General features: G+C 49.8%; 6 protein-coding genes across 6 annotated transcripts; 2 read left to right on the top strand and 4 right to left on the bottom strand.

Annotated features, from left to right (window-relative positions):
* Positions 1-1,192: 1,192 nt before the first annotated feature.
* Positions 1,193-2,203, bottom strand: F5147DRAFT_791691 (uncharacterized protein; the record flags this gene model as incomplete). Its single annotated transcript, XM_041443075.1, has 4 exons — positions 1,193-1,704; positions 1,746-1,904; positions 1,977-2,059; positions 2,189-2,203. The coding sequence occupies 4 exons, from the start codon at positions 2,201-2,203 to the stop codon at positions 1,305-1,307; spliced, it is 657 nt and encodes a 218-aa protein (XP_041284974.1). The 3' UTR covers positions 1,193-1,304.
* Positions 2,204-2,695: 492 nt separating this feature from the next.
* Positions 2,696-3,139, top strand: F5147DRAFT_728683 (uncharacterized protein). Its single transcript, XM_041439336.1, has 3 exons — positions 2,696-2,807; positions 2,867-3,002; positions 3,057-3,139. The coding sequence occupies exons 1-3, from the start codon at positions 2,714-2,716 to the stop codon at positions 3,085-3,087; spliced, it is 261 nt and encodes an 86-aa protein (XP_041284973.1). The 5' UTR covers positions 2,696-2,713; the 3' UTR covers positions 3,088-3,139.
* Positions 3,140-3,314: 175 nt separating this feature from the next.
* F5147DRAFT_841543 (EPSP synthase-domain-containing protein) lies at positions 3,315-8,700 on the bottom strand. Its single transcript, XM_041444387.1, has 7 exons — positions 8,451-8,700; positions 8,199-8,383; positions 7,852-8,059; positions 7,005-7,799; positions 6,014-6,950; positions 5,733-5,953; positions 3,315-5,674 (listed from the first exon to the last, which is right to left on the bottom strand). Exons 1-7 carry the CDS (start codon positions 8,649-8,651, stop codon positions 3,446-3,448), a joined length of 4,776 nt encoding a protein of 1,591 aa, XP_041284972.1. The 5' UTR covers positions 8,652-8,700; the 3' UTR covers positions 3,315-3,445.
* Positions 8,701-10,159: 1,459 nt separating this feature from the next.
* F5147DRAFT_728675 (nucleotide excision repair TFIIH subunit) lies at positions 10,160-10,843 on the bottom strand. Its single transcript, XM_041439335.1, has 4 exons — positions 10,603-10,843; positions 10,540-10,555; positions 10,339-10,471; positions 10,160-10,288 (listed from the first exon to the last, which is right to left on the bottom strand). Exons 1-4 carry the CDS (start codon positions 10,616-10,618, stop codon positions 10,253-10,255), a joined length of 201 nt encoding a protein of 66 aa, XP_041284971.1. The 5' UTR covers positions 10,619-10,843; the 3' UTR covers positions 10,160-10,252.
* F5147DRAFT_728674 (ribose 5-phosphate isomerase A-domain-containing protein) lies at positions 10,844-12,636 on the top strand. Its single transcript, XM_041439334.1, has 10 exons — positions 10,844-11,005; positions 11,208-11,260; positions 11,311-11,396; positions 11,454-11,472; positions 11,521-11,698; positions 11,749-11,829; positions 11,882-11,933; positions 11,983-12,177; positions 12,231-12,317; positions 12,378-12,636. The coding sequence occupies exons 1-10, from the start codon at positions 10,875-10,877 to the stop codon at positions 12,444-12,446; spliced, it is 951 nt and encodes a 316-aa protein (XP_041284970.1). The 5' UTR covers positions 10,844-10,874; the 3' UTR covers positions 12,447-12,636.
* A 431-nt stretch (positions 12,637-13,067) lies between these two features.
* F5147DRAFT_728672 (uncharacterized protein) lies at positions 13,068-13,758 on the bottom strand. Its single transcript, XM_041439333.1, has one exon. It carries the CDS (start codon positions 13,601-13,603, stop codon positions 13,241-13,243), a length of 363 nt encoding a protein of 120 aa, XP_041284969.1. The 5' UTR covers positions 13,604-13,758; the 3' UTR covers positions 13,068-13,240.
* Between the last annotated feature and the right edge of the window lie 1,854 nt (positions 13,759-15,612).

Genomic DNA, 15,612 nt, shown 5'->3' with positions numbered 1-15,612 from the left:
GTGTGAGTACGCAAGATGTTTTAGGGTTACTAGTTATCTTTTCTTTGTTCCTAGGTTCGTTCGACTCATGTGAGCTTGCCGTAGAACGAGACGATCACATAACTTATGCAGATCTTGCTATTCTAAACCGTATGGCTGACGTAGTACTCCGAAGAATCTCAAGCATCGCTCATCAGGATCATCAGCAGCATCATATTCACTCAGATGCCAATGTGCCACTCAGTTGAGCGACAGGAACTTGACAGGAACTTTCAACGTGATCTCCTAGAAGAGCACAAGAAGCGCAAGGAACTCGGGTCGGGTATTGAGTATGGGAACGACTAGGATAATAAACAGCGTAGCAAAAAGAAGTGAGTGTCTACAAAACATACTGATAGAGGAGAAATGTGGTGAGCTGATATAGTCTCCCCTAGCCAGAAAGCAAAGAAAGAAGACAGTCGTTTTGGAGTTGATGATATCAGAGGCTCAATAGAGAATAAAACGGGAGGGAAAGGGGGAAGGGACAGTGCAGGAGTGTTCTACCCCGGATTGGTCGAAGATAAATGTCCTCCTTCCTGTGTAGTAGAGAATTCGGAACTTTGAATCGATACCCATCTAGATCGTACAACTTCATACTGCAAGGATTGCCCATCCGGCCGGCACCTCAAAAAGGAAGTGTTAGAACCATCGTTCGCAACAGTTCACGTGACTCGCTGATGCAAATAAGTCACGCGGACATATCCCTTTTCCTTTCACCTTCACTATCGTCAACAACCAGCACGGTCTTTAGTCTCTTCCTACATGACACCCTTCGTCGATATTGATCCTCAATCTTTTCTCTCGTTACTGTTTTCTACATTCTCCTTTCGCCGTACCGATAAATGTCAAAACTGCTATGCGAGTCTCGTCACTCCATCCAAACCGAACCCTTTCGTACGACATTTATTCAGTTTCTCATACTTTCTTTCTCGCTCTCACTAGTACACCCTGTTAGGATTCAATGACACTCACTCTCTACCTCCGTTTTCACCTAATCATTCGGCCTAGCTATACCCGAGGACCCTTACGGTTCGCGACTATAACTAGCCTATGTACAGTTGATATCTACAGCGAATTCTAACCCAAGATCCCCGCTCAAAGTACGACCGAAAACCTCACAGAAAGTCTCCGTCTCAAGCCTTCTCTCACTCGTCTCGATTATCTTTGCACTCATCTTTTATCTAACTTATCTTCGTTCACTTTCTCCTTCGAAAGCCTTACAATACATGCATTGATACCAAGCTAATCAACAACCTTTTAACAACCAGATACAGACACAAATCCACCTAGGCAGCTGCAAAATATGTCTCCAACACACTCTTCGATACGACAAGCTTCGGGCATCTGCGTCCCATCCAAGTTTCAAATTGCGCACAACCCTGCTCCAGGAGCACCTCAACCTCCATAACCCTTGCCCAATCGAGAGCTGCACCCTTCGCGAACGTGAGAAGAGGTGTCTCTGCGGGTTTGTATGCCATGTCCACGACCACGCCGTTCACGGTCGCGTCAAACAACGCTAACGGAAGGAGTACGACACCTGGGTTAGTGCTGTCGGTAGTTGTCGCACTTGCTGAGACGGTGGATACGATGACAGTTGGTGCAGGCTCCTCAGCAGGCCAGACATCAAACATCTCGATCAGCTTGACGGGGGCGTCAGGGAACGCTTCGACGAGCACTTGTGACTTGCTTGCAGTTCGGTTGAACAGGTAGATGCGTTGAGCCCCCACACGGCCCCGATAGCTTCAGCGGCTGGCGAAAGCTTGCCAAGCAGGGGTATGACGTCGAGTTTGAAGGGAATGGTAACAGAGGCGCCCCCAAAGTCAGGAGCAGCCAAGGTGGCTTTGATTTCTTCACCAACGTCAGTTGTCTCGAGAAGCTCAGAATAACTGCCGCATTATCATAGAGATGAAACGAGCGAGATGTAGGTTTATGTGATCCAGAATGTCAGAGAAGCTTACAAATCTAGGCCAGAAGACAAGAATGACGCAGCAGAAACGCTTCCCAGACACTTGCTCCTGGATGATTCTGTTTCCCGAGGCCACTAAACCCAATGGTTATCGCCGATTGGTGTGCGCCATCGCCTGCTAACTTCCTTCATAATTATGGTGGTCTCGATAAATTCTCACCCGATGTGAGCTTGCTGTAGAACGAGATGATGTACAGATCTTACTATTCTCAAACGCATGGCTGACGTGGTGCTCCGAAGAATCTCAAACGTCGCTCACTAGCATGCTGCCATTCCAAGTGTCCTGCTCGGAGACCTGTGGCAAACCCTATGTCATGTTCACTAGTAGCGCTCCGACAAGGTGTGGAGACATAACCTTTGGCCATCACGCGCACGATTTATCCTTCCAGTCAGTCATCAGTAAATCACGAGTTCACTTTTTCATGCTTATTTTTCGGACTTGGAAATTGTAGATTGGCGAGACTAAACTCCACTTGATGACTGCAAAAGATGCTGGGAATCATGACAACATGTTTGGATTTTCATCCATGCATGCGTTACGACGTGGCGGCTTTTTTGAAGCTTCCGCCGCGGCGGACTCATTTGCATCAATCACTAGGCGATTGCCACGCAACTCATCACGGCTGTTTTCTCTCTTCATCAGTGGAAGGGGCTAAAATCGAGCGGACCCCTGAGAATGTATAAAAAATCCTCATCCGAACGAATAGTCGCCTCCTCTTATCCCTAAACATGCAGCTTTCTGTATTCCTGAGCGCACTTATATCATCTTTCGTCATTCTTGCTGCAGCGTCACCCATGCCTGGAGCCATCTCAAAACGTTCTTGTGAGTATTCACGATCATCAGCAGTATTATATTCACTCAGATGCCAATGTACCACTCAGTTGAGCGACGGGAACGAGGAGAACTTGACACAAACTTTCAACGTGATCTCCTAGAAGAGGACAAGAAGCGCGAGGAGCTGAAGACCGACTTCATAATATATGCTTGGTATGACGGCCCAGGCACTGGAGGTCCGAGGTAGGTATAACTTATTTGTCATTTATTCATTTACGCATTGTACCTTTGCACCAGAAAGGACCTCGGGTACGACGGGCACGACTAGGATGATAGGCAGCGTAGCAAAAAGAAGCGAGTGTCTACAAAACATACTGATAGAGGAGAAATGTAGTGAGTTAATCTAGTCTCCCCTAGCCAGGACACAAAGAAAGAAGACAGTCGTTTTGGAGTTGATGATATCGGAGGCTCAACAGAGAATGAAACGGGAGGGAAAGGGAGAAGGGACGATGCAGGAGTGTTCTACCCTGGATTGGTCGAAGATAAATGCCCTCCCTCCTGTGTAGTAGAGAGTCCGGAACTTTGAAATAAAGTGCATCAATAGCCATCTAGATCGTACAACATACATGTATTGATACCAAGCTAATCAACAACCTTTTAACATCCAAATCCAGACATAGATCCACCTAGGCAGCTGCAAAATATTTCTCCAACACAGTTTTCGACACGACATGCTTCGGACATCTCTGTCCCGTCCAAGTTTCAAATTGCGCATAACCCTGTTCCAGAAGCACCTCAACCCCCATAACCCTCGCCCAATTGGGAGCTGCACTCTTCGCGAGCGTGAGAAGAGGTGTCTCTGCGGGTTTGTATGCCATGTCCACGACCACGCCGTTCACGGTCGCGTCAAACAACGCCAGCGGAAGGAGTACGGCACCTGGGTTAGTGCTGTCGGTAGTTGTCGCACTTGCTGGGACGGTGGATACGATGACAGTTGGTGCAGGTCCCTCAGCAGGCCAGACATCAAGCGTCTCGATCAGCTTGACGGGGGCGTCAGGGAACGCTTCGACGAGCACTTGCGCCTTGCTTGCAGTTCGGTTGAACAGGTAGATGCGTTGAGCCCCCAAGGACTGAAGCGCAAAAATGGCGGCTCTGGCAGTCCCTCCTGCGCCGATAACGAGGGCGGCAGTAGGCGCGCCGATGGATGGCGCACGAGAGCGAATGGATTCACGAATGCCGAGCCAGTCGGTGTTGTCACCGCGGAGGATGCGGTTTCCTCCTTCGATGGCGGGTATAATGGTGTTCACAGCCCCGATAGCTTCAGCGGCTGGCGAAAGCTTGTCAAGAAGGGGTATGACGTCGAGTTTGAAGGGAATGGTAACAGAGGCGCCTCCAAAGTCAGGAGCAGCCAAGGTGGCTTTGATTTCCTCACCAACATTGACTGTCTCGAGAAGCTCATAAGTGTGGGGAAGCCCCAGGACCTCAAATCCAGTGTTGTGAAGAGTCGGGGACATGGAATGAGCTATGGGATTTCCGAACAAGAAGTGGCGTCTCGCAGGAAGCTGACCCAGCAGGTTCAGCGCCTTCTGGATCTGCGCAAAGGAAAGCTGACCAGGTGCTGCCTTCGAGGGAAGAAGAGGGTGCGTCACGGGGCTCAAAGTCGCATTCAGTATACGTGACATCTGACCCTCCACGCCCATGTTGATCGCAATGATCGGTTTTGCGCCCCGCTGCAGGTTAGCCCTCGCAACGAAATCATGCAACGCAAAGTTGTCCTGCAAAGTATCCGCCTTTCCGACGATCTTCACAATGTCTCCGAGTCGGCTCGCAAGCGTGTACTTGCTTCTCACGACATCTTCGTTCCACTTCATCTTTCCACTCCAGTCGTGCCACGATGCGATGATTTGGGAGAATCCCTTGCGAGCGGCGAGTTCTGTAATGAGCTTCTCAGATGCAGAGATCTCCACATCAACATACTCCACTCCAAGTCGCAACGCAAGCCCAAGGAGCTCGAACGCGTCTTTCTCCGAGTTATCCGGGAACGCGCCGCCCTGGCCTATCGTGCGCACGGTGAATATGATTGGGAGACTTGTCGCCCGGCGTAGTGAAGCGACCTGTGCGGAAACGTAAGCCTGAGAAGGGATGGAGCCTAGTGTGTCAGGGGCGCGCAGTAGATCTACACGCAACTCTACAGCATCAACGCCCGTTGTGAGGTCTGGCATGTGGCGCAAAGCGGGTACCACATCAGGATATGTGAGCGACAAGAAGTAGCTACGCTTCCCAGCAGCAACATTCCCCGCGAGGTTCGGCTGGCCTGTGATGTGCTTGAAGAAACGAGAGATCTCTGCGTTGGTTGCCTCGCCGCCGTCAGCGGTTATATGGTTGATGAAATCGTAATTGGCACATTCAATAAACCATGGTTCCCGACGTTTGAATACCTCGGTAATCGGCTCGCCGTACGCAGGACGTGCGTTTTCATCGCCAAGGTAGCTCACAATCTCCTCGATGTCCCTCAGGACATGCACGACCGGGCCCGTCTTTCCATAGTTCTTCAAAATATCCCTGGCTTCAGGAGTCTCCACAATCCCACCGCCCATGCTGATCACGTGTCCTGTTCCAGCCTCCTGTATGATCTGCTTCAAGTTTTCCGCCTCTGCAGCACGGAATGCAGGCCACCCGTTGGCATGTACGAACTCGCGTACGCCAATGTTGTGTTTGGCTTCGAAGAAATGGTCTGCATCAATGAATGGGCGAGAGAGAGCAGCGCTCGCGAGTGTTCCGACGTGTGTCTTGCCTGAACCGCGCATGCCAATGAGGATCACGGATGCAGAGGCTGCAGGGGAGGGTGTCCCAGAAGTAGCAGCGGTGGAGCTCTCAGCATGCGGGAGCTCGATGCCCCCAACTTTGATGCCTATCTGGGTGTACATGTTAGGACCAAGCTTGAGGGAGAACGAATAAAGATGTGAATCACACCTTGTTCTCCAAATCATCCCACCAGTTGGGCCATGTCTTTTCGACGCAACGTTTCTCCTCGATGATTGTGTCGGGTACGATGGTACTTAAGACGCTGAACGCCATCGCGACACGGTGGTCGTCATAGCAGTGTATGCTCGCGCCACGGGTGAGGGTGTTGAATGGGCGACCGTACACCTCGAGTCCATCATCCAGTTCTTTGGTCTGCACGCCGAATTTGGCTGTGAGGGTTAAGTCAGTCATGAGAGTGAGCAGCGATTAGACGCAATCGAAGAACCTACCCAATTGATCAATCATTGCCTTGATACGATTACACTCCTTCACTCTCTGGTTTGCAATCCCAACGATCCTTGTCGTATTCCCCTCCCCGCCCTGCGCAACGGCAGCAAGGGCACACGCTGTCAAAAACGCATCCGTCATCGGCTCCATATCCACCTCTCCAATCGCTTTCAGCTCGCCCCTCTTCGGACCAGTGACGGTCGTCTCATTTGCAGTCTGCACCACATCGCACCCCATGCGTGCAAGGACGTCTACGGCGAAACGAGCATCACCCTGTAAACTTGCGCTTCCGATGTTCTCGAGCGTGCATGTTGTCCCCGTAATGGCAGCAATAGCAAGCGGGTACGTCGCGCTACTCGCGTCGCTTTCAATCGCGTATTGGGCGGGGTTCACGTATGTGCCCTGAGGAATTCGGTAGACGTCGGTTCCTGGGTCGCGCGTGACAATCACTCCGAATGTGCGCATCATCGCGATTGTCATGTCGATGTATGGCTGTGAGATAACAGCGCCACCCACGAGTTCGAGAGTCACCGCCTCCCTTGCATACGGCGCGCAGAGAAGGATGCTGCTGACGTACTGGCTCGACACGCTTGCTGCGAGACGGATCACGCCGCCTTGGAGTCCTTTGGGCGCGATGCTTAGTGGCAGGCAGCCCTCGGATTCGTTGTAGGCAATTTCAGATCCGTTGGCGCGTAGGGCATCTACAAGAGGGCCAATAGGCCGCTGTTTCATGCGAGCATTGCCTGTGATGACAGTGATGGTCCCGGAATTGGCAGCGGCGGAGGGAGACACGAGCGTGCAGACAGTGGTGAGGAAGCGTGCAGCGGTGCCTGCATTCCCAAGGTAAATTTCGTGTCCTGCTGTGGGGACTTGAAGAGCTCCTGCGCCGCCTGTGACTACCAGCGTTTCACCCCCATCTTCCCACGTGAAGGAAGCGCCCTATATAAAGCGAGTTAGCAACAACAACAATGAATGAAGATGAAAGAGTAAGACCTTGAGCTCTTGCAATGCCGCCATCATCACTTGTGTATCATCCGAATGCAACAAGTTCTTCAATCTGCACGTGCCCTGCGCAAGCGCAGCCAGCACTAAAGCACGATTAGAGATACTCTTGCTGCCCGGCGTCGCCATCTTGACATGTTGTGTTCCCAGCGAAGTAGCACTGAGATCAACCTTGACCGTAACAGCCTCCGAAAGGACTTTGGCAATGACTGCATCGTCAACGGCTGTCGCTTTCTGCTCGTATGTGGCTCCAATACGGGAGAGAATGACCACTTTTTTCTGTGGGCCGGAGTTTTTCTTATCGACGCGCATGATATCTAGGAGCCTGTCGACACTAAGGTCGCGAGCACCAGGACATCTGATTACTCTCTGATCTGCCAAGCTTACGGGCAACCCATATGCTCTCAGACACCTCACGAGTCTTCCGACGGCCACCTGCTTCAATACGCCCATTCCCCGAGCGACTTCCGCCTCAAACATCATACCGATACTGACGCATTCTCCGTGAAGCATGTGTGGCGTCAGAACGGCTTCAATGGCATGGCCAATGGTGTGTCCGAAGTTAACAAGGTTACGGAGTCCGGTCTCGCGTTCATCGATGGTGACGATGTGGGATTTGACGTAGATACTACCTCGGATGACGGAGAGGAGGAGAGATTGAGAGGTAGAGCGCGTGCTAATGTGACGACCTGCAGAGCCTGTGGAAGGCGTGCGAATAGCATTGTAGATTAATTGAGCGTTGTTTTCGAGGGAATTAAATTCGGTTTCATCCCATATCGCTGCGGTCTTTAAGGGCACGTTATAAAGTGGACTTGTAGGAAACTAGGAACAAGCACACCTTGACAACCTCAGCCATACCATTGCTGAACTCGCGTTCAGGAAGGGTCTCGAGGAATGCAGCGTCAATGAATATGTATTCTGGCTGCCAGAACGCGCCGATGAGGTTCTTGCCAGCAGGGGTGTCGATGGCAGTTTTTCCGCCCACGGAGGAATCCACCATTGCAAGAAGCGTAGTAGGGATCTGAACAAATCGTACACCACGCATGCTGCGAGAAGGTTAGTATTAGCCAGAGACAGGCATATTACAGGAAGGATATGAAAAGTCGAGGATGGGATGGGAATCGTGCAGAAAGATAAATAGTGATGATGGGATAGCTTGGAAGGAAGTCTATAGGGTTCACTCACAAGGTCGCAGCAACAAAACCAACAAGATCACCAATGACACCTCCACCAAGAGCGAGGATGACGGTGTCACGAGTGCAGCGCTCGAGAAGGAGAAAGTCTTCGATATCGGCCTTTCCTTCACGAGACTTTGTCGTCTCTCCAGGTAAGATAATACGGGAGAGGAAACGCGGTTTGGCGGAAGAAAGCTGAAATGGGAGTCAGATTGGAATGCAAGACAAATACATGGAATGAGCGGATAGAAAGGACACGCACCTTGTTGATCTCTGCACTGAAAGCTTTTTCGAAGGCAGAGAGGTAGAACTGGGCTACATTTGTGTCTGTTACGAGAACATAGACAGATGCAGGAAGTGTGGTGAGCACTGTACGTGCAATGTATGGGATCAAGTGGAAACCGCAGTGAATGGACTCTCGTCCGAGAATGGACACTTTCAAGATGTCCGGGACAGTGTCCATGATGTGTTCCTTTCAATCTGCAATCAAGTTGAGGGAAAAAAGAAAAAGAGAGACGCGATGCGAGCTGATTTGAAGGGGAGATATACTTAAGTACTAGTACTGAAACGTGATCGATGTGGTCTGATAGCGATATGATCATCGCCCCCTAATCTGGGAATAAATCGGCTCAGATGCGAATTGACAACCGGCTCATCGTTAGAACCGAAGTAACAGGCGATGACCGTTAGCCTCAAGCTAATGGTTGATGCATGCTCAATTCTACAATGCCGTCGTCCTTTCCTAAACCTGGGCTGGTGCCTAACTTAACTTAATCTTATAGAGGCACCAGCCAGCTGTACTTGCAGTCAAATTACGTTCATAAATGCACCGCTCACTCAAAAATATGGTATGTTGATTAGCATCGTTACATAACGAAATTTAGATAATGGCCAGGCCAAGGTTTAGGCCTTAGGTCCTGCTTCCATAACTTAGGGTTGGGCACGCCGAGTCCGGGTTTGGTCTATAGCGGTGCAGCGTGCTCGGGTCCCATGACAATATTTTACATTTGAGCATACCTAAGGTAGCGGTGGCGTTGTGGTGAATGGTATGGGGTTAGTGTGCATGTTGACATGATAGTGTAGACTAAGGCAGAGCACTCCGTCGTTGTCGCTGGTTTCCGCGCCGAGGAACCACCAGCACTAGTGGCTGTGACCAACATATAGACGATGCACTCAAAATGAACATGTGAGATCAGCGCATGTCAGCATACCTCGATACCACATGGTGGGAAGTAGATAACTGGCCTGCATGTCTATATCATACTTCTTATACGGCACCTTACAGCAGCCTGAGTGATATCGCAATTCGCTTTTCACTCGGGTCGTAGGGAACTCTGGTCCGCATTAGGTTCAGTCTTCTGCTTGGGTACTCCTCTCTAATTGCCACTGCAACAGGGTGGCGGTGCCATTAGTGCGTTTTGGGGATGACATTGCCTCTGAGAGCAAGCAACTCGCTTGCATGAACTCGGCGGCCTAGTAATCGTATGGCCAGCCCTTAGATACCTGGTAACGCAGTGCTAATTGAAGATATGGGTAAGAAAATGCCCAGTTCTTTGCACTGGTTTCTACATTCTTTCACACTCGGACACGCCTCATCGTGTCTGAATGGTTTATTTGTCGCAGAGCGCACGTTTCCAGTTAGAAGGGTGGTGCTGCCAGAGCTGGTTACGTACATATACATTCGTGTTTCACCTGGATGAAGGAAAGAGTTTTGTTTGTGATTTGGCATGGGTGAACCGTATGGATGGAGAAGTTTGTGACCACTGTTCACATGTTCACACGTCAACTGAATGAAACTCCCTGGGGAAGATCAGTTATTAGGCAGATTTCTCGGAACACGGACGAGGCCCGTCGTATAATTCCTTTCGTCTACCTGACGCAGGTCCCCATGACATGCATTTCAGTACAGAAACGACGCACCTTGAGTATTTCATTCGAGGAAATCTTAACCGGTAAGGCACCACCGTAACGTCGAGCCCAATCCGATAGATTATGGGCAGTGTCACAGACAGACCTAAGGCCACAGTAGGGAAAGTACTTATGCCGTAGAATGAGGGTGAAAAACTAGTTTGTTTCTAGACTGTATGTGTTCTTCTCCAACTGCAACAATTCCTTGTCAGATAGATTTCCAGATACATCAAAATTCATACCTCAGCTTCGAGCTCCCTTCTCACTCTATATTCCTCATCTGCCTTGATAACTAGATGGTAATCATCTAAATCCTCAATAACGAAAGGATCCTTCTCGTTCATCGTGAGTAGTATTTGCTTAACAGCTGAGTCACTGCAAGCGTAAGTGCCCAACGGCGATCGGTCTATAGTTCATTTGAAAGACGAAAAATGACTGCAAACCAAGTTAAAAGCACTCCTGTGCATGGTGAATTACCTCAAAGGAGGTTGAATACAAGAACGCACCTTTAATGGCTCTCATGCTTGAGCGACCGCTTCCGAGTCTGTGACGGCAGAGCTCACGACTTTCCACGCAACTCCACAATCCAGGCTACCAGTATGTGCGAAATACTTCCCAGAAACGAGCTGTGGAACACGCCAATGGTAATCAATGAGAAGAAGACAGAATTGTTCTCAGCGTTGCCGTGAAACGCACTGAAAGCAGTGAAGTTGGTGATGGGCGCGTGAGTAACACAAGCGTTACAGTCTGACCGAGAATAGACCCGTCGAGCACACGCATGTCCTTATATCTATGCAATCCTCATAAGTACCTATGCTACCCCTCGCGCGCTCCATCATTTCGAATATTTATCGACCACCATCGCCCATTCTCTTCAGCAAAAACGCACTTGGCGTCCGCACAGACTCCGTAAGTGATCTACTTTGCTGTGCACCCACTAGACCCGCAGTTTCCGACTTCTCGGGAAGTTGTCCAACTTGGAGCCAAGACGGTTTTGAGTGGACGATTTGGGACTAGCTTGATGTTTCGCATCATGTTGCCGCACCGAATCGCTTCCCGGAATCCCTTGAAGCTTATCGATTGAAAACCGAGCTGACTTTGATGGGTCCAGAATAACTCCCGTCCCTCGCCCCGTCACCATGTCGTCATTGACTGTTCCCATCGGTGTGTATCTTGCTCGTAGAAGACGACTAGAATGCTGACCACCATGAAAGCTACCACCACGCTCAGTGCCATCGAGCAGTCCAAACGATTAGCGGCATACACTGCTGTGGACAAACACATTCTCCCAGAACATAAGGTGAGTCCTGTCTTCATCTTCATTTGTCTTTTGGAACTTATTATTCTTTGCCGCAAGGTTATCGGAATAGGATCTGGTTTGCACGTACTACAGCTGGGATAGGCTCTTATTTAACGCTTTTCAGGATCTACTGTGCCCTACGTTGTGGAGCGAATCGTCGCACAGGGGCGCGAACTTAACAAGGATCGGGTGTTCATTCCGACTGGATTCCAGTCCAAGGAACTCATCGTCATGTCGAACCTCAACCTTGGCGACGTTGATCAATTTCCTACCATCGACGTCACTATAGATGGTGCTGATGAGTGAGTTTTTTCAATTCCTCAGCAAAGTCGTCAAGCTTGACCATCATCAGAGTTGACCTTGACCTCAACTGTATTAAAGGTGGGGGAGCCTGTCACTTGCGGGAAAAGGTACTCGCGGAGGCTGCGAATACGTACGTCCATAATCATATTTGATGTCTCAGTTCCCTTATCAGTGGACTGTAGATTTATTGTGGTAGCCGACTATCGCAAAAACGCGGAGTACCTCGGGACAAACGTGCGTGCCTGGTCTTCCGAGTGAGGAATGTCGTAATCATCATTCGCAGTTCACTCCTGGCGTTCCAGTCGAAGTCGTGCCATTCGCATACGCCCAAGTTTTGCGTAAATTGCGCGATGTTTTGGGTTCCCCCAACGCTACCCTGCGCATGGCAAAGGCCAAAGCCGGTCCTGTGGTAACAGACAATAGCAATTTCGTCATTGATGCGCCTTTCTCCAGAGAGATCATGAAGGACCCTTCCACTGTACGAGAAATTCTGCCACTGCCTCAGGCTTGTACTGATTACAATTACTGCAGATTTTAGCAAAAATAAAAATGCTCACAGGTGTCGTGGAAGTGGGTTTGTTTTGCGATATGGCTCAGGCCGCATACTTTGGTAACGAGGTCAGTGAACGCGTATCTTGTCTATTTATATCTCTGACGTCTGACGTCAAAATATGGCAGGACGGCAGCGTGACTGTGAAGAGAAAGGTCGAGTCCAAGGTCGTCGAAGAATCAATTCTTCCTTCATGATGACAGCACAATACGATTTTCGATCGCAAGATATAGAGATCATGGATATTGTGTGCGAGACTCCTTGAGGAATGGATATGTGTTTAAAATATAGACTGATTTATCTTACATAAAGTCTTAACACTGGAAGCACACATAAATTTTGAAAAATCAGAAAAAAGGTGTCAATAAATTTCTTGTTTTTGTGTCACCAATGGAGGTTCAAGTCTGTTAAAGATACAGGTAAATATGAACCACAAACTTCTGATGAAGGGTGTTGCAAGTAAGGGGCTACATTCAATACAATTGCCCTGAAAAAGTGCTGATGGCAAACCCCCGCGGTGGGCCCATGAGTGAAAACTGACATAATCTGTGTAATTGGTTCAGGCTAGGGAACTGCACGGGTAAACCCCTGGGTATTGGAGGCCATACCCGCACCCGCACCTGGCAAAAACCTGTACCCACTCTGACGGGTACGGGTTTTCGGCGGGTACAACAAGCTCAGACCCGTACCCGCACCCATGCAGGGTTTACCTGCGGGTACCATAGGTATCACCACCAGTGCTTAGCACATATGTCCAGCACACGTCAGTGAATGCTGACGTGACTTGAACATATGTGGATGGCACAAGGAGGAGTGGAGGCACAGTGCGAATGATGGACACGTCGAAATAGACGCTGATGTCATGGCAGGTGGTGTGTCGCATACAATCAAAGTCGAAGGTGAGCGTGTCGAAATGGGAGATGGTGGTGTGGTGGTGCAAGAGTGTGACGTGTCGGGCATCGCGTCCTCATTGCAGAAAATGGGGGCAGAGTCAGGATGGCGACTTACTGACAAGATCCTTCCTTCCTCCTCTCGTTCCTCCTCTTTTCCTTCTCACTTCCTTCTCTTTCCCTTCTTTCCTCATCCTCGTATCCTCCGTATGTGTCCGAGCCACGCCAGCATTCACTGGCATGCTCTGGGCGCAGACGCTCGATGCTGGCGGTTGGTAGCACGAGGTGGGAGCTGCTGGTGGTGTCCTGGATGGAGGTGGTTGTTGCTGTGGGAAGGGAGCTGCTAGTGATGGTGGTGGTGGTGCCAGCGTCAAGGAACGTGTGAATGGTGGTGGTGGTTGCTGGCTGAGGGCGTCTGTTGATGTGCTTAGTGGTGTTAGAACGGGTGCCAGAAGAATTGGCATGGGGGGTGCAGCGAGTGCTGCCGAACGCGAGGATGCTGGTGGTGGCATGTTAGCAGGTGAGTGCTTGGTGGTGGTGCCGGTTGTAGCGTGCATGCGGGAAGTATCACGTTTATGGAAGGCACAGGTATAGCTGGGGTACGGGTAAGAGCGCGGGTTACCCGTACCCATGCAGATCCCTAGTTCAGGCGGATGGCAGAGGGAAACACGTGGAGTAAACCAGATAAAAGTGACTCCCTGCAGACAACAGGGAGTCCTTTGAGTATTGTGACTAGAAATACATAGTGAAATAAGCCTGAACATCACGAGCAAGCGCGAGACCGAGACTAAGAGACTACGAGACTGGTAAGGACCCTAAAAATACATATAGAGTAGAAAGCAAAAACCCCAGAAAGAGGAGAAAAGTCGTCTCGACCACTATATGGTATAATAAAGGGAGGGTTGGGAGGGATTAAAGATGGATTGGTTGGATAGGAAGAATAGAAAGATAATAAATAATTTAAGCTGAATGCAGTGATGATAGAGACGTACCAAAATCACATGGACAAGTCATGAATGGAAACTTGCCCATGAAAAAGCATCATTTGGAGCAAGATGGGATTTTTTCGAATGTAACATTCCCATGTAGAAGAACGCCAACGTCCGATACACTGGGTGCTGGCAGGGTGCAAGAGGATCGTCATCGCCCTCCGAACATTGAATAAGGACCTGATTCCCTTCAAAATGAATGTCTGCCTTGTCTCTCGGCAGAAGGAAGGAATAGTAGTCGATGTCCACTTGAACCGAGTGATGAAGCGACAACTTTGAATAGTCTTGAAGGTCAAGTTGATCTGGCCATACCAACTTGCCCAATCTCATGAGACCGAAAAAGCCTGATAAGAGTAGGGAGACCCAGAGAAGGTCGTCAAAAGCCCAAGGCCTGGGAAGGTCATGAACAACCCGCACCAAGTCCTCGCACATGAGAGGCTGCTTGCGATGCATAGGACGTCCAAAACGACGCGCCGAACCTTGCAACAATCACTTGACTAAGTGAGATTGCCAGATACTGTGAACTGCTGGGAAGTAGAGCTCGAGTTGACTCATGATGCCAGTGAGGTAGCATTCAACCGAGCGCGGCTGAATATGTTGACACATGTAAACAACATAGAAGGATAAAGTATCTGGAGTAGGTTCCACAGGAAAGTTGTGTAGGGCGCAGAAAGACAAGTAAGAATTGAGATGAGAGGAATAAGTGCGAGTTGTTGAAGGATCAAGGGCAAGACCAAGTGAGATTGAGCGCTTGAGAACGAGACGCTCCAGAGTCCAAGCCTCCCTTGCGGGCTGCTTGGAGTTGGCAGAAAGAGTGATCATTTTTTTGATGCCCCCAGTGCATTCCGAGGGGGTTGAAAAGAGGAAATTACTAAGCCCAGAGAGGCTTCCCAAGCTTCGTTATTCTGCCAATGAGAAAGGTGGTCTGCAACAGTGTTATGGACACCAGGAACATGAAAAACGCACAAGTCAATATCTCCGTCAAGAATAACGTCAACAGCGAGCATCAGCAACCAATTGTAAGGCGGCAAAGCTGCAAGAGTGTTGAACATTGCAACGGTATTCGCATTGTCAGTGAAGACGGCAAGACGTCCGTGAGGGTGCATTCTTCGGACGGCATCAACAATAGCTGCAGTGACAGTGAGAGCTTCGAAGAAGAAGATGGTGTCAGAGGATAAGGCTCCAGGAAGGTCACACTGAAATCCGTGATTGATAGATGGATACCAGAAAGCCATTCTGCTCGCAGAAGCATCAGTGTAAACTGAGAGAGTCGCTTGGGACATATGATGAAAGTCCCAGCTGACAGACCGAATGAAGTATACACCATCAGAAGAGAGGAGATGACGCATGAGCGAATTGAGTTCTCGGACAACGTCTCGATTGACCCAGATCAAAGCCCTTTGCTCAAGCTTGCCTGCAGTTTTTGCATATAGAGCTGAAAGACCATGTCCAGCGAGGCGCTGAAAGTCGCGCAAAGAACGACG

This window comes from Suillus discolor (assembly GCF_016758755.1).
Source record: "Suillus discolor strain FC423 chromosome Unknown F5147scaffold_142, whole genome shotgun sequence".
NCBI classification, from domain to species: Eukaryota; Fungi; Basidiomycota; class Agaricomycetes; order Boletales; family Suillaceae; genus Suillus; species Suillus discolor.
This window is presented reverse-complemented; position numbering and strand designations above follow the sequence as displayed.